Below are 18410 nucleotides of genomic sequence, written 5' to 3'. Positions count from 1 at the left end.
CATGTGAAGTAAAAAAAAAAAAAAAAAAAAAAAACCCACTCACATTCGTTTATGTTGAGGTTTGGCTTCCATACAACGGAATAAGTTGTTGTCTTCACCGGAACAATTTCTGTGTTACACTCAAAGACCCGACCCGAGTCACCAAGAGAGCATTTGTCAGTTTAATGGCGTTGATATTGTGCTAAACTGATAGGATTTTATTAAATGTCTCTACAAGCAGAGTATCGAGCTGTGGTAATTTTATATTCATTTATTTATGTATTTATGTTTTGCCTTGGTTACGTCAACTTCGTTTCAGAACGTTATGAGTGAGTTAACACGACCGCACGACTGGCCCACCATTTGTTGTTATCGCCAGCAATTTTTCGTCATTCCACATTTTGTCACCCTCGCTCATTACATTTATGCACATTCTGACGAGCTAGCCCCCCATGTGCATCAATCAAAACACGTCTACCATGTCAAACTGCAATTATCAAATTGTGACATCATAGCAATGGCATGCTAGTGAAAAGTGATATTTGTTTCTTCTCAACAGATGCACTTCTACTAAGTCGATTATAACCATTTCCTTCTCTTATGTAGTTTGCTTGGCTATAGCAGTCAATGCTGTCCGAAGCGAGTATTTCAAGAGCTCCATCTGCAGCGAATGACAGCAAGGAAGGATGGCAGATGCTGGGAACCAGTCATGTCGGATGCTGGCAGAGGACACCTTCAGCTTCTTGGTAAGACATTTTCCACCTGCCACTGCTTTGCTGTGTTGTGTTATCTATTGGACTGTTTGCCACGCAACTAGCCTACTGTGGACGTTCACACAATGGTCAAGCAGTTTTCATCAAGCAGTCACGTGCTCGTTGGAAAGGGAACGAAACCCAACATTTTGGAACGCGAGAATACATTGAATGAGCCAGCAACGATCAAAACCCAGTGGTCGCACTGTTATTGCGCTCACCATAAAAGGGGGATTCAGGTCCAAGTGACGTCAGAGCGCCAGTGGAGCGTGACCGGCCGGCTACCAGGGCCCTCCTTTCAATTGAATTGAAAGAAGGATGCATTTTTTATTTTGTCTGTGAAAAATGTCACATTTTAACGTGATAAGTTTCATGTCCCAATGGGATACATTTAATGTTTTAACATAAGTTTCACGTAGAAATGTCGTGGTAAGTAAAATCAATGAGACTTTCGGCAAAACAGAACAAAGCAAAGCAATGACTTTTTTTTTTCCCCCCGGTGAGGCAGCAATACGGTGCATTGTTTAAAGTCTTTTTATTTTTTATTTTGTAGAATAAATACTTATATTTAAGTAACCAGCAGCTGATCAAGAAGAGAAATATAATTTAAAATACGTTTTCACATCTTGGGTTTAGTTACCCTTTAAGTTAAGGGGTACCATCCAGGTTTTGTCCAGGTAATGGTCAGTCTTATTTTTTTTAAAGATAATTTTGTGAGACCGTGGCAATAAAACAATGCCTCAATCGAAATGGTAAATGTTCAGCAATGGTTTGGACTTCATTGAATTGTGAGTTCTTTTTTCAGAGGGCTTACAAATAATTGCATCCTCATGTGTACGTGCCGATGCAGCTGTCATTGTAAGAATCTGATGAGCTGTTAAGGCATTTTATTTTGGTGTCGCTAGTAGAAGCTCCTACGAGAAACTATACCTCCATCTTTGTTCACAGGTGTGCGTCTTTCATGCCTGGGAGGAATGGGTGGGCCTCGGTCAGGTGGAGGACTACCTGAGTTTTTTGGAATACTTATTGTGGGTCTTCACCCCTCTAGCAATTGTCTTTATCCTGCCTTTTCTCATCGTCATCCTCCTTTACCTCTCGATACTTTTTCTTCATGTCTACAAGGTACGCAAAAACAATGTGCTGTCTAGTAGTATTCATTTGTATGGACGTATTTCGAAGGAAATCAAAACAAACTTTCAGCAAGCCAAACGTCGCCCGCGCAGACAGAATTTCAAACGTTCTAAGAAAAAACAGAATTCCAGAAACCAGTTTTATTCCAACACTCAAGCTTGCACAAGCAGCTGTTCCAACATTGGAAGTTTCTTCTGTTTGTACCTAAATTGTATATAGTTTTCGTGCTTTATTTTTAGACATCTTTTGGAACAAAGCAATTGACCCAGACATTTTCAATTCACTTTCATAATTATTACAATTATATTTGTCTCACCTATTCAGATCTTAATAATTCTCTCTGATTTCAAACAGCTTCTGAATACTGTGGCAAAGAAAAAGATTGTGTACTCCGTCCATTATCGATGCCGTTTTAAATTCTACTAAATGCTAAGATTTGAGAGTATTTACACTGATAAATATTGTATTGGTTGGCTCTGTGTAGTTTGGTTTGATAATAATTCTAGCTCTTTTTTGTAACTTAAAAGTCGGGTGAGTGTTTATTTTTGTAGGTGTGACCCCATATCTCCACATAATATGTCATGTATGACAGTAATATTGAACAATTAAGTGTCTATAACTTGTTTCGGACATCCGTGGTTTTATAGAGAGCAGCTATGGTTTTTGACATTTTGCTTTTCACATTGTCTATATGTCGCTTTCGGGATAGTTTTACATGAATGATCACTTAAGATATTTCTTGTCATACACTCTTTCTATGTCAATGGAATAAAACGATTGTTTTGACCTTGTTTTTGATTTGTCTCGTGACAAAGATGACAAACTTCATTTGAAATTCAGCAATCATTTATTCATGCCAAACAAGTATTTCATTATTTTTGTACTGTTTCAGGTTTTTATTAGAGCAGCGGAGCGTTGTCTCATCCGCAAATAAAGCGTTTGAATATTTGAGGGACATTGCAGATATCATTGATGATAATACGAATAGATTAGTTTCTAATACAGACCGTTGGGGAACCGCTGCAATGACTTTAATTCGTTCGACGTTAGAATGGTCAACTGCACTGATATCTGTCATCCAGGTAACCTTTCATCCGCTTGTATACCAAACGTCTTATACCATATCTCTCTAATTTATTCAATAATAAACTATGCTCAGTAGTGTCAAATGCTACACACCAACACTATATATTTTTTATTAGCTGTGCTATCCTTACACAAGTTGCATCACTGACATCAAGGTCTTCCTTTCAACCCTAAAGCCATATTGGTTTCATAAATGTAATAATAATAATGATTTATTATAATTATCAATCCATTTTCTGAACCGCTTAAGCGCACAAGGGTCGCGGGTGTTTTACATCGTTATTTTGGTCTGTAAGGGTGTAAATTGATGTCTGTCTCCACTTCTATAGATTGGAATTACTTTAGCCGTTTGAATTTTTAAAGAGAACGTAGCAGTTTTAAAAGTCAGGTTAGAGATGTATGTGAATGGTTGCTTTATGTGTTCTTTAACCCTTTTGACTTCTACCACATCAATATCAAAGTAATCAGTGGACTTTATGTTTTCAAGTGGTTTTCCAATTGTATTTGTTAAATCAACCTGGAGTAATCATGTGATTTGGCTTTCGCATGCTGCCTTTTTGGTAGGAGTTTTGTCCCATTACAACTGTTGAAGTTCTTAAATTGCAGTGCTGTTAACCCATTTTGTATCCTTTATCCTGTAACAGAGGAAGAACCAGTTGAGGGAGGCATATTGCAACAACCTTTGGGACGGCGCCAGAAAGACTCTGGCAACTCTATGGGATGGACATGGATCGATATGGCACGGTAGGTTTGAATTGGTGCCCTGCAATTGGCTGGCGACCAGTTCGGGGTGTGCCCCCGCCTCTCGCCCGAAGATAGCTGGGATAGGCTCCGGCACGCCCGCGACCCTAGTGAGGATGAAGCGGTACAGAAAATGGATGGATGGATGGATGGATTAAATTGGGTCGTATCTTACTCAAGTGGACTGTGTAAAAGTTGAATATGTGTTACGTCCATCCTGACATCCTGAGAATGTATTTGAAAATATCTCCGTAAGGCTTTTTTTCCAATGACCTCCACCGGGTTAGAAAGCGTGAAGGAGAGAATTAGCAGAATTTTGGAAAAACTACACTGCTTTCAATAAACCTTTGTGGAGAAATGGCACAGGTACAGATCCATAAATGTTGGTGAGGTTCAGAATAAATGTGCCGCTGCAGGAAATTCTGTTCACTTATGAACTGCTAGTGTCTACTTCCATTGGGGCCAAGTGGGGCAGTGCCAAACCAGACCCAGCAGATGCAACTGTATGTATTGAGTTGAGCTTGAGTTCAACAGTATGGTTTTGTACATCATGAATTTTCAATCCAATAAGTCAGATGCGTTTAGCATTGTTCGACCGCGGTGGAGTTCTGCACTCTCCCGAGTGCTATTCTACATCCTGGACTCAAGCATGGTACACATCCCTGGTCCAAACATGGCTCGAAAAGGTTGACTTGAGCAGGGGACCCCGCCGTTGTGGAGACAGCGAAGCCCCGTATATTTGGAGTGCCGCATTTTCAAATTTGCGTCGTCATAAATATTTGTTTCCTTTCTTTTTTATTCCTTTATTTGCTGGAAATCCTTTGACTGTTTTTGAGCTCAGGCCAAAGCGATTACTTTAATATTTTGGCGCCAGCTGATGAAACCCCGGTGTTGTTGTTAATGTTAATTCATCGATAGTGCTTTTTTGTTTTTTGTTCGGTATATTGCACATCGTCAAAAGTGAAAGTGAAAGTATGTTTACCGATGTAGCGACGAATAACGTCCGTAGTCTGCATTGTTGTTACAGTTTGTTTGCATTCCCTGAACATTTACGATTGTGTTAATGGCAAATGTTGGGTTCAGTGACTTAATACTGTTTGTGTAAAAATTGAATGTGCACATTTGTTTGCATGTGTAATGTCATGTAAGTTTGTGCTCGCATCTTATTTTGGCTAGTATAGTAGCTAATATTGATGGCTCAATGTGAAGGTGGTTTATTTTTGTTGACTAATTTAACTAATGATTGCCTATTTGTGCCCTGCGATTGGCTGGCGACCAGTTCAGGGTGTACCCTGCCTCTTGCCTGAAGTCAGCTGAGAGCCTAGTGAGGATAAGCGGTTCAGAAAATGGATGGATGGATTATGTACATGCTAGAAGCACAGTGTTGAGGCTTTATTCTTCTCCATTTTAGGTGCGTTACTGCCATCTTATGGTATCTATACACAACTACAAACACTTAGACCGTCTATGCTGATTTGCACCATGGTGTTGCCGTAGCGCTGGCAAAATGAGAGTCGGCAGAACTTTTCTGCAATCATCTAATCATTTATGAAATGCCAGAAACCGTAATGATCACTATATCAATATACAGTGGGTACGGAAAGTATTCAGACCTCCACGGTATAACAAAGAGTGAAAAATTTAAGGGGGTCTGAATACTTTCCGTACCCACTGTATCTTCTGTTGAGTCACACAATTTGGAGCTTCTGAATGATCTAAGGCTGATTTGGAGACCGCCACAAGGGGTCATGCTATATCACTGTGACAAAACTTGTTTCAATTCTGCATTTCCTCGCACCTGGGTCATCCCAGTGCACCGTTGGCACTGGCCTCTTTTTTTTCAGGTGTGCCGTCCCTACTAGCAATCTTCCCCAGGATGGGCAGATGTATCCACTTGCCACGCACTGGGGACGAGTGAAACTAAACATGGATTTTATGCGCTTGCGGCCTTGCTCGAAATTGATTGGTTGATTGTTTGCTAGATAGCTAACTAGCTAGAGAGAGAGAGAGAGAGAGAGAGAGAGTCTTAATTTTGCATCTGGCCCAACATACTCTTAAGTGCACTCTAAATCTTTGTCTGGGTGTGTTGAGCGTTCTACTGCAGGCACCAATGCTCGGAGGTAAATAAAGGACCACCGGCTTGATTTTGGTTGGTTTTGAATTAAGCTGTCTTTGGAATGCCAATGGAGAGCGTACAATGATGCTTCTACTTATGGCGTTATAAAAAAAAAAAAAAAATGTGGTGACTGTGGATACGCTCTTTGTTTTCCTCTTCTTCAATAACTTGTGCATTGACGAATCTTTCTGAACACCAGGCTATGAGATCCATGGGATGGACAAGATCCCTGACAAAGGAGCAGCACTGATAGTGTACTATCACGGAGCCATTCCCATAGATTACTACTACTTCTTAGCCAATGTCATTATCCAGAAAGGACGAACCTGTCACTCTGTTGCTGACCACTTCCTTTTCAAAATACCAGGTATGTGCTCTTCCTGACAGATGCAAGGTCAACAAGAGTGCTCCTGACTCTTCAATATTTTCTTAACATATATTCATGTTTTCATTTCAATGCCTTTAACATAGTTGACCAATGATTTGTCCAATCTCATATGAATCCTCCTGTTTATCATAAGCAAGAATTGGGTTAGATTTTTTCAGTCAATACTCCATTTGATTATTTTTACTTTTTTTTCATTTGAGAACCCCAATAATTTTAGTTTCAGTGTTTGTGTGTGGTTTTTTTCTACTTCTGTACAAAAAAATACATACGGGCATAACATAGTGGTTATTAATTTATCCATTACCTTTGTGTGCTTTTGCTGTAATCCCTTCCATTATTTCATCTCTTCTGTTTTTCCTTACGCTTTGAATTCTTCCATCGTCTTTGGTTCCTTCAGGTTTCAAGTTACTGTTGGAAGTGTTCAGTGTGATGCATGGTCCCCAGGAAGAGTGTGTACAGGCACTGAAGAATGGCCACCTGTTGGGGATCTCTCCTGGAGGCGTGAGGGAGGCTTTGTTCAGTGATGAGACATATCCTCTTCTTTGGGGCAAACGTAAAGGCTTTGCCCAGGTTGCCATCGACTCTAAGGTGGTATGTAATTGTCCCTCAAATCCTCAAAACCTCTTACATCTTAATGTAAGTTTTTCCACATATGGCGCATTTTGCTTACGTTCGCATTACATCATCTTTGTGGTGGTTGCATTTTCTATTGCTTTCACAAGGGTATTAGTAATGAAATGCCCAAGTTGAAAATGTTTGACAATAGTATTGGGGGGGGGGGGGGGGGGAGAGACGCTTATTGCTAAAGCAGTACTCATCAAATATGAGGTTTGCTTCATGATTTTGCTTTCAACTTTTACCATGAACATCTGTTGTAAAAATGTGTTACTTACGTGACAAATAATTTGTCACCGTAGTCTGACGCTAGACGAGCAATGTGTGAGCTCATTGTAACAAGCCATTTACCAACCATTCAAAACATGGCAAATATTTACATTGATAAAATCATGACTGTTGTAGCGTATATTGGCGTTTGGATAAAACTGAATTGATTTAAGAAATACATTCGTCGAAGCAGCGACGCCTACGTTGCTGCGGGTTTAACGTGATTTGACGCTTAGCAAGGTATTTTGTCTCGTAAAGGGCACCACGTCACTTTTTATACGTATAAAATTTAGGAGAAAGCGACGACAAACCTTTTATCAGTCTCATAATCTCAAGGTTGCTACATTTTATGGAATACAAGTTCTCGATGACAGAGGTTTACTTAACTCAAAACACACACAAAACACAACCAAGAGTGGAATGTTACAGAATATTTAATGAAATCTACGAGGGATCTATAGGGAAACACAAAGAGGCTAACTGCAGGAAGAAAATAACACTAATACTGGTGACGGGAAAAAAAATAGGCGTACAAAAAGGGAAGTAGGACATCGTGTGCTGCTGGGCTAAAAATGTGAATGTGAGCGTTTAATGCGTTGAGTCAGAGCGAGAGAGAGCAAAGTTGGGATTTTGTGTGACGCTAGTAATTTCTCCCAAATTATTAGGCACTAATCTTGTACATTTTGGCAACGATTGCAGTGTCTACTCTCGACCGTAGATCAGCTGGTCGGTGGGATGGTCTGTCTCAGGAGGCGAGGAGGTAGGTTTGGTTGAGGAAAAAGATGCACAAAAAAAAAACAGGCGGAAAAAGGGAAAGAAGAAGTTGTTCTTCACGCGTTCTGTGGGAGATTGCGACGATTCTCTTCCTGCCTTTTCAGGCACTCGCTAGCAATTTCAGAGCGATCACGCTTGGCTGGGAGCATATCTGGTGTTTTCAGCAGCAACTGCCCTGATCGCCTCGCAGTGCCCCACGTAGGCTAGGAAGCCAAGTCTCCATCCCAGGTTCACCTTGACCGAACCACGCTCGAACAGGGGAAAAGGGGAGGGGCGAGGGGTGGCCGAAGGCCGTCCCATAGCTGGGGAGCTGATAGCCCGGGGCAGTAGCGAAGCAGGACACAAGAGAGGGCAAGAGGAGGAGGCGGGAGTCGGTGTTTAAACACTCAGGGGGCGTGAATAAGAGGACGGAGGACCGGACAAGACCACGCCCATCGACTCGAATTTAGTTTACGAACTTTGCCACGAAGGTGGTGTAAAAATCATTCTAATATAAAATATTCCCAACTTTGTACTCTTTACTCATAGATCCAGCATATAGAATGATTATTCATATTTTAGTCTTGGCAAATCAACTGTTTATGGTTCAATCACATTTCATGCTGTTTGGGGCTACAAATTTCAGTTCTCAAAGTCTTGCAGCTGCACCGGTAAAGTTGACACACTGACACAGACATCAAGGCATACATTGGGAATATTTCTGCAGAATTCGTGAAATATCAAAACGGGGATTTCATCTTCAGTTAGAAACAACTTTGAATGCAAGTTCGTGGGTTGCAGTTCTCTCAGACACCAGTGGGTGGCGCCTTGCATGCACATTTGAATATTAAGTAAGTCGTTCATTGCCGTATTTGTCGATCTGTCCCTTTTGGCTGCTGTCAGTTCAAACGAAGAAAATGACTATTTGATGGCTGTAAACCAAGATTTCGAGGAGACCTGCTCATTACTTTAGGGTCCAGTATGCGTCTTCTAGTGGTTGTCTCGAACAGCAGGGCCGCTTGGAAGAATTTAGCTTATCAAGTCGTGGGGGAAGGTTCTGGCAACTGGGCCAGAGTCACTACACTGTCATTAGTATGAATATAAAAAATTATGCTTCCATACATTTATGTACTTCTTTGACCGTTCTGTCGTCTTGTTTGCAACCTCTTTGTCAGTCAGCGTGGCAGTGTCCCATACCCCTCGCTTTCAAGTGAGCCTCCGGACCACACTTGGTTGGAAGGGGTATATTAGTTAGCTGACACTATGAGTTTCCAATATTGAACTTTTTCACTGTATTCAAATTTTCTGAGAGACTGAATTTTGGATTTTCGTGATCTGTAAGCCATAGTCATCCAAATTACAAACCCCAATTCCAATGAAGTTGGGACGTTGTGTATGTAAAATGTAAATTAAAATGAAAAAAAGAAAAAATTGCAAATCCTTTTCCACCTATATTCTATTCAATACACTACAAAGACATATCATGTTCAAAGTGATGAGTATTGTTTTTGTTTTTTTGCAAATATTCTCAGCCCGTATTCTCTCATTTTGAATTTGATGCCTGCAGCGTGTTCCCCAAAAAGCTGGGACAGGGACAACAAAAGACTGGGAAGGTTGAGGAATGCTAAAAAAAACCAAACAAAAAAAACAAAACATCTGTTTGGAATATTCTCCAGGCGAACAGATTAATTAGATGTAGGCGAGTGCCCTTGGGTAAAAAGGGAGCATCCCCAAAAGACTCAGTTGTTGCATATTGAGTGTTGTTAAAAGGAAAGGTGATGTAACACAGTGGTGAACATGCCCTTGTCCCTGCTTTTTTTTGGAATATGTTCCAGGCTTCAAATTCAAAATGAGTGAATATTTGCAAACAAACAAAGTTTATCGGTTTGAACATTAAACATCATGTATTTGTAGTGTATTCAATTGAACATAGGTTGAAAGGATTTGCAAACCATTGTATTCTTTTTTTTTTTTTTTTTTTTTTTTTTTATTTACATTTTACACACTGCTCCAACTTCAAAGGCTTGAAATATGTGTCTATGTGTAATGATTCTGTATAATATAGTGTAATGAGTTCCACTGTCTGAAATAACTGACAAAAACATTGAACTTTTTCACAATATTTTTTTAAATGTACCTGTACATCGCTGCTGCTTGTCATTTTGTAGTGACAGATGACAGTAGATAGCAGTTGCTGTGAGTTGCCACTCTCTCGTCTTTACAACTTGGCATCATCTTAATAATAACCGTAGGCTATATTGAAGCTGTGTTTTTTTAAATGTTTTATCCACATTGGGTAGCGCCCCCTGAATCCACGGCGCCCTTAGCATCTGTTGCATGAACTCCACAACCATACGTACAACACTGCCACTATATAACGTACAGTACTGTGAAAAAGTATTGGCTCCCTTTTCAAATTCTTACATTTTTGCATAATTCCCCCACTTTGGTGTTTAAGATCATCAAGCAAAAGTCATGGGAATAATTCAGATATTTTTGGGGGAAAAGTAAGACGAGCCTTTATGTTACTTTTGGCCTTGGAACTCTGCCATGGATGGCATTTTTGCCCAGTCTCTTCTTTATTGTTGTGTGATGAACGCTGACCTTAACTGAGGCAAAGGGAGGCCTGCAGCTCTTTCGAAGTTGTCCTGAGTTCCTTTGTGGCCTCCTGGATGAGTCATTGCTGTTCTCTTGGCGAAGGCCGGCCACTCCTGGGAAGGTTCACCACTGTTCCGTCTTTTCTCAATGTGAGGACAATGGCTCTCCCTTACGGCTCGCTGGAATTCTAAAGCTTTAGAAATGGCTTTTGTAACACTTTCCATACTGATGTCAATTACTTTATTTCTTAACTGTTCTGGAATTTCTTTGGATCGTGTTCTTTTGTTGCAGTTTTTTTTTTTTTTTTCAAATCTTTTGTCCGACTTGATTTTGTCGAGACAGATTCCGTTTAAGTGATTTCTTGATTGAACATGTCTGGAGGTAATCAGGCTTGGTTGTGATCAATAAAATCAACCCAAAATTGTGATTACCCACAATTAATTCATGATTTAACAATGGGGATCATTTGTATTTCACACAGGGCCAGGTCACTTTGAATATCATCATTTGAAAACAGCATTTGAAGTTCACTTGTCTGATATTTACATTTGTTTGATGATGTGAAATATTCAAGTGGGGAAACTACAAAAATATAAGAATTTGAGAAGGGGGCAATACTTTTTCACAGCACTATATCAGTTAGCAACAGGTGTGTAAAGTAGTGATTTACTAATCGTTATATAAAACCCTGCTTTGTGTTGGCAAACATTCGCAAAAATTCCTTCACCCAAATGACACATTATCTCAGGCGACTAAAAATCTCAATGTGTCATCACGAACTTCAACTTTAAAAGAATATTTTGGCAACATGCAACTACAAACTACTGAATTATACATACAGCTTTTCTGGATGAGTGCACCCCATACCTTTCAAGTGTCTTTATACGTACATGGTATTCTAAAAGATCTCAACACAATAAAATACAAGTAGGGAGCACGGATGGTGCCTATTAACAAGCTCAAAATTGCACAATAACTATACATATGATCGATCATATTTCAACTTCCACCCATACTGTATTATACATTTTCTTTCAGGCCATTATTCCAATGTTTACTCAAAATGTCCGAGAAGGCTTCAGATCTTTGGGAACACTGAGTAAGTGCTGATTAAACTGTCTGGCTCAATTTTTTTGATCCTTCATCAAATATTTATTTCATGTCTGTTCACTAGCAGCCATTTGCCTAACAACAGTAGAATGCAAACTTCCATTGGACAATCATGCTAGACTGGGTTTTATGGTGTAATTAATTTTATTTGGATCATAATACTATAGTTTATGTAAAATACTGTAAATAATCAAGTTTAGCACATATCCACATCGGGCAGCATGGTGGGCGAGTTAGCAAGGTTGCTTCATTAAGTTTGGTGGATATATAACAGTCCCCACCAAACGTTTTGGAACCGCAAGGTCAATTCCTTTGTTTTTGTTATATACAGAAGACATTTGGATTTCAGATCAAAAGATGAATATGAGACAAAAGTTCAGAATTCCAGCTTTTATTTCATGGTATTTACCGTAATTTCTCGTGTATAATGCGTACCCATGTATAAGACGCACCCCCAAAGTTGACCTCAAAATTCTGGAAAACCCTTCTACCCATGTATAATACATTTTTACAATGCATGATTTTGCTTCTACCCATATGATCAAAGCATGAAGTATTATCTAGCTTTATTTTGTTAGTTTTTTCAAAGAATTATTCTTACGTTAAGCACTTTATTTGAACACGTAATACTTTATTTTGATGTAATTGCTCTTATTTTAAAATCCACAGCCCTAATTTTATTTAGTAAATGAGTAAACACACAGTTGTGCTCATATGTGTCAGGGCTGCTGTTTAAACACAAGTGAACACTGGACCAAAATGGCGCGACAAGAGCCTAGATTGCCGTTGCTGGTTACGTGGGTGAGGGAGGCAGTGGGAGCGGTGGATGCTGCAACAGGCGGCTGTGCGCAAGGTTGGAGTGAGGCAAATTGATTTTGGAAGGATGTGAGAGCTTGTGAGAAGTCACGTACCTTTTGAATCAGTAGGGTGAGGGCTTGGTCGTGTTGCTCCAAAAGCATGCTCTGTCCGGTAACTGTTTGGCGAAGGGGATCCGTCTCCACTGGGTCTATGACAGGCCAGACTATGCTGTCAGGATTCAGGTTGCAAGTTGGACCCAGATGCAGAGAGGGCAGGGAGGTGAGTTTGTGAATAAAGGTTTATTGCAGTTTGGAAGCGAACAAAGGAACTCCGAGAACTAAATCCGAGATGGGCAGGGTTCCAACGAGGACCCTTGTCTGGCGGGGTAGGCAAGATAGGCAAGGTGACTAGGCTACGAAGTCGACGTAGAGCGTTGATAGAGTTGGAGTCCCGCACCGTCTTAAGAGCAGTCAGGTGTGATTAGGATGACAAGGTGCAGCTGCTAGACTCCAACACGTCAACCCTGCAAAGCACTCATGACACACACACGGGCTGGACTGACAATATGTTGATTACCCAGGCAGAATTTGTAAGATGGGTACAATTCTTTAAAGAAAACATGAAGGGCCAGATGAAACATTTAATTTTATATTAATGGGATTCAAATTAAACTGTCAAGCATTTCAGAAAAACATCATCAAACAAAACAACCATAAAGAAATTAATGATGGTTGTTGTTCAGTCATCAGTCGTATTTAAAAAAAAAAAAAACAATAGTTCACAAATTCTGCCAGATTCTGTAAATTTATGAGCACAACTGTACATATATGCAGTCATACGTACCCGTCATATTGGAATGAAAGTGTAGGCTACACCTTTTTCATAACCGCTCGGTGGCAGTGGTACATTAGAATGAAAGTGTGCACCTTTCTCAAAACCTCTAGTTGACTGTGGCATATTGGAATGTGTACATCTCTCTCATAACCACTAGATGGCGGTATAAATTTATAAAATGGGAAAGTTTTCACTTTCCCCTATACCCATGTATAATGTGCACCATTGACTTGACAATTTTTTTGGGGGGGTGGAGGAGAATGCGTATTATACACAGGAAATTGCGGTACATCTTGATGTGTTAAACAACTGAGGATAGAGCACCTTTTGTTTGAAGCCACTCACTTTTCAAGTGAGTATTGGAACATGTGACTGATAGGTGTTTCTAGTTGCTCAGGTGTTGCCTTTTATAGTGATTGCTGAACAATTAGATGGTGCTTGTTTTTGGCTTTGGGTTTCACCTGTGAAAACTCCATTTGCTGTTAAGCAAACATGAAGACCAGAGAGCTGTCTATGGGAGAAAAGCAAACCATTTTAAAGCTGAAAGGAGAGGGAAAATCAATCAGAGCTTTTGCACAAACATTGGGCATAGCCAATACAACAATTTGGAATGTCCTGAAAAAGAAAGAAACTACTGGTGTACTGAGCAACAGACATCGAACAGGTCGGCCAAGGGAATCAACAGCTGTTGATCACAGAAACAGTGTGAGAGCTGTGAAGAACAGTCACTGCCAACCTCTACAGGGCAGGGTCGAAGGTATCACAATCCCACTGTTCGAAGAAGACTTCGACAGAAGAAATATGCAGGCCATACCACAAGATGCAAACCGCTCATCAGGTAAAAGAATCAGAAGGCCAGATTAGATTTTGCAAAGAAGTACAGAGATGAGCCACAAACGTTTTGGAACAAAGTTTTATGGACTGATGAGACCAAAGATTAACCTCTACCAAAGTGATGGAAAGGCCAAAGTGTCATGTCTTTGTGTTAAGACATCCATATTTCATAAGGTTAAAATTAGTAAGTTCATATTTGCTAATAAATATCTTCATTTTGTACTATCTATTTAATTGTGTAAACTGTTTGGAGTGAGATTGTCAGAGTGAGACATCTTATTATTGAGGATCGTTTGTTTTGCCAGGAGTGTAGGAGCGTCTTTCTGCTCGTAGAGGATCTTTGAGGTATTCTTTCATCAGTAGAAGTGGAGCTACTAGTTGTCACAGTAAACGTGTATTTTTTGTATCAGCACAACAGACCTCCATAAAAACAAGAAAAGAACGCCTTTGTGTCCCGAGTTTTCTGTATTAGTTCGCTGGCTGTCTAGCTTCCCGTAGGCAACGTGTCGTGAGGACAGCACACAAAGTATGGAGAAAGAAAAGATCTGCTTACGATCCAAAACACACAAGCTCATGTATGAAGCATGATGGAGGTAATGTCATGGCTTGGGCTTGCATGGCTGCTTCTGAAACGGGCTCACTAGTCTTTATTGGCGTAACTCATAACGGTAGCAGCAGAATGAATTCTGAAGTCTACAAAACCATTTTGTCTGGCAAGTTACAGAAAAATGCATCCAAACTAATCAGGAGAAACTTCATCATGGAACAAGACAATGACCCAGAACACACAGCCAACACTACAAAAGACTTCATCAGGTGGAAAAAGTGGAAGGTCTTAGACTGGCCGAGTCAATCACCGGACCTTAACCCAACAGAGCATGCATTTTACCTCCCGAAGAGGAGACTGAAAGGGAGAAACCCCCAGAAACAAACAAGAGGAACTGAAAGAGGCTGCAGTAAAAGGCCTGGAAAATCATTTCAAATGAAGAATGCAACAGTCTGGTGAAGTCAATGGGTCGCAGGCTCGATGCCGTTTTTGCAAGTCAGGGTTATGCCACCAAATATGAAATGTTATTCACTTTAGGTCTATTTAATAACGTCTGTTCAAATCCTTTTGCTCACTTGAAAAGTGGGTGGCTTCAAACAAAAAGGTGCTCTGTCTTGAGTTGTTCAACACATCTAGATGTAAGTACCATCAAATAAAAGCTGGAAAGCTGGAACATTTGTCTCCTAGTCATCTATTGAGCTGAAACCCAAATGTCTTCGGAACGAAGGAATTGACTTTGCTGTTCCAATACCTTTGGAGGGGACTGTGTGTGTTATACATGTGTGTGTGTGTATGTATATATATATATATATATATATAGATATATACAAATTCATTTAATTAGCTGTTTTACATCACAACAGACATCAATGTTTTGATTCTCTGACTTTCCGGCCAGGATTTTTCCGTTGGCTATATGAGACATTTCGTCTTCCTATAGCTCCTGTTTATGGCGGATTCCCAGTGAAGTTCCGGACATTCCTCGGCGATCCAATTCCCTATGACCCGAACATAACAGCTTCGGAGCTGGCAGAAAAGGTACGCTTGACGACACATTATTTTCAATATGTAGCTGACTGAGTGAAGGCAAAGTGCTGTGTTGAGACTATATTTCTACCCTTTTTGTCTGCAGGTGAACCAGGCCGTCCAGTCCCTCATCGACAAGCACCAGCAGATCCCAGGCAACGTTCTGAGAGCTCTTTTGGAGAGATTCCACACTAAATATAAAGCGGAATAGCAACAGCACGTCCACATACACAAACTATCCCTTCAGATGAGGAGAACAAAAATGGGATATACGAGGTGTGTCCAAAAGACAGACAAGGCTGGGAAAGTGCACTTGACTCCAGGCGGGAAACTGATATATCGCTTTTGACGTTCCGCAACTTTGCTGGCACACGTCGTAAACTTAAAGACGGCTTCTACGTGCGCGGTTTTTGTGACACAAACAGATGACCGGTTCCCTCTTCGTACACGTTCTTTGGGTTACAAAGATAATGTGGTGGTGTTGCTCAAGAGTCATTTTGTGCTTGGACTTGCTCCAATTGAGTTTGAAGCAAATTAGAAAATGGATTTTTTTGAAGATGAAACAGTTGAGCAAGAGTTTGCTAATCTCGGTCAAGTCAGTAACCTCGCTGCACTCACCGTGCGAACACTTCATATCAGAACTGTTGATTTGAGCGCTCTCAAGATGACTTTGCAAATGTTTACAGCATTAGACAAAAGGCCTAATGCATTTAGTTATGACCCATTGACACCTATTGAGGATGGCCGCACGTTTGTTTTTGTTTTTTGAGATTGCTATTTTGTTGTGTATTTGGAACAAAGACCTTTAAGTTAACATATCATCATTGAACTATGTTTTTGACAGATTCTGACTCAATGTGTGTCAACACTATGGAACTCCACCTTTTTTGTGGAATGTTTTCTGGTATGTAAAATGGAATTTGAAGGCCATTCATTGGAATAGGCGATGGTTGGAAAATATCAACTACTTCACAATGCTATGCGGAAATGCAATGGGCATTATTCATGTCTTCATTCATTCTAACCATTTTCCGTAGCACTTATCGTCAGTCGGGTCGCAGACGTGGCGGAGCCTATCCCAGCCGAGTCTGGGCGCCCCCCCGAACTGAGCCGATCGCAGGGCACATATCAACAAACGGCCATTCGCACCTATGGGCAATTTGGAGCGTTTTGGGGATGTGGGAAGAAACCGGAGTAGCCAGAGAAAAGCTTTTCAGCTTTCCGGCTTTGTCACTGTAATTTATTTGAAAATTGCACGTGTTTATGCAAATGTGCTGTTGTCTTGAATGCTTTCAAGTTACAAATTCAAGTCAAGTTCAAGGGAAATGAGCCATTTCCATGGGTGTTTTAGTTTGAACTCCCCATAGCAACGATATTTTAGAGAAGGTCCAGAAATTCGAATGACCTGATTTCAGGCCTCTCGGTCTACAAATGTCTGGAACTCCGGATTGCGTGGACGATTTGAATTCATATTTCATGCTTACTGAGGCACCATAGAGACATTAACCATAACCATAGCATTTAGTTTGAATTTTGGTGTCATTGTTAACGGTTGTTCCATGACTCTGGGGAACGACTTGGGAATAGACTTTCACCTTCGCTGCCCATAAACCATCAGTGTCCTTGCATAAAACCGAAATATTGAACGAGTTCTCCCTAACGCTGCGCACGTGCGCCATTTGGAAGGTGCATGTTGTGTAATAGCAGAATCTAATCTTAACCGCATCATTCCTAGATCTCGATTGCTTTGAAGTATTTTTTTTTAAAATGTTCTGAACAGATTTCCCCCCCTCCCTTAATTGTCCACATCGTGGTTGAGATGCAGTGTGATGCAGTATGACTTTTCTGTGCATGTAAACATATTTGCATGTATGTACTAATGATTCAACTGATGATTTCTTTCACAAAAAAGCTTTGGCATTGTGCTGCCAACTCCGATTTCTTTTGTTGAATGATTGTAACTCGTTTTAAGTGATTGTTTTATCACTGTGTAATGGCTGCCTTTCATATGTATATGAGTAGCCTGATTTTAAATGAGACGATCGAAATAGGGCTCTTTTAAATTTGAATAAATCTATTTTTTTGAAGACGTTTTAGTTTAATTCATTCCTCCATTCGATTGTTAGGGTTCGGGTTGTTATTTATTTGTTTTCCTTGCTTTTGTGGGTGACATCTTTTTGTACAACTGCACGTTCTTCTGTACTATTTATTAATTTATTTTTTTTTTTTTTACTATGACACTTTTTTCTACCAGTTAAAACGTGCCTGGTGTATGTTGTGATCATGCAACAAAAAGTCTACACACCTCTTTTCAAATTCCAGGTTTAAAAAAAAAAAAGAAAATGGGACGAAGATAAATAATTTCGAAACTTGTAATCTATAAATGTATAATGAGGAGACTGTGGTTGCACAAGTGTGCACACCCTCTTATCACCAGGAAAGAGGCGAGGCTTTGTTCTGAATTAAAGAATCTCATTCAACATCATGTTAAATGGGAGTTAGCACGCACCTTCCACCATTTAAAAGGCCTCTTATGAACCCAAAATAAAGTTCAGCTGTTCTCGTAGGGTTTCACTTTCTATCAGAAGCCTGAAGGGTTTTGGCTAACACTGACTGGTGTTTGGAACTCTTCATAATTCCCTCCACCTTGACTAAAGCGAAAAACGGCCCCAAAGCACGGTGCTGTCACCAACCACCGTGCTTCCCTGCAGATCTGTCGTACTAAATGGCCGGTGCTTGCTCGCAATTCCTCGCGGTCCATGAATATTGCCGCCCTGACCAATTTACTTCTCATCTTTTCATCTATTCTCAAAGGAACGTCCAGTCCATGGT

The 18410-nt window shown here is 40.3% G+C and overlaps 1 protein-coding gene across 4 annotated transcripts; it reads left to right on the top strand.

Annotated features, from left to right (window-relative positions):
- The first annotated feature begins 125 nt into the window (after positions 1-125).
- On the top strand, positions 126-17665 carry tmem68 (transmembrane protein 68). Of its 4 annotated transcripts, none has more exons than XM_061694274.1 (9): positions 126-234; positions 586-725; positions 1680-1853; positions 3593-3692; positions 6005-6172; positions 6591-6784; positions 11468-11528; positions 15493-15590; positions 15685-17665. In XM_061694274.1, the coding sequence occupies exons 2-9, from the start codon at positions 666-668 to the stop codon at positions 15787-15789; spliced, it is 960 nt and encodes a 319-aa protein (XP_061550258.1). In that variant the 5' UTR covers positions 126-234; positions 586-665; the 3' UTR covers positions 15790-17665. The 4 variants fall into 4 exon arrangements, with proteins under 4 accessions (XP_061550258.1, XP_061550256.1, XP_061550257.1 ...); XM_061694272.1 differs by having other exon boundaries at positions 15451-15590; XM_061694273.1 differs by having other exon boundaries at positions 126-308; positions 15451-15590.
- The last annotated feature ends 745 nt before the right edge of the window (positions 17666-18410 follow it).

Source organism: Phycodurus eques, chromosome 13 (genome assembly GCF_024500275.1).
Source record: "Phycodurus eques isolate BA_2022a chromosome 13, UOR_Pequ_1.1, whole genome shotgun sequence".
In the NCBI taxonomy this organism is placed as follows: domain Eukaryota; kingdom Metazoa; phylum Chordata; class Actinopteri; order Syngnathiformes; family Syngnathidae; genus Phycodurus; species Phycodurus eques.
This window is presented reverse-complemented; position numbering and strand designations above follow the sequence as displayed.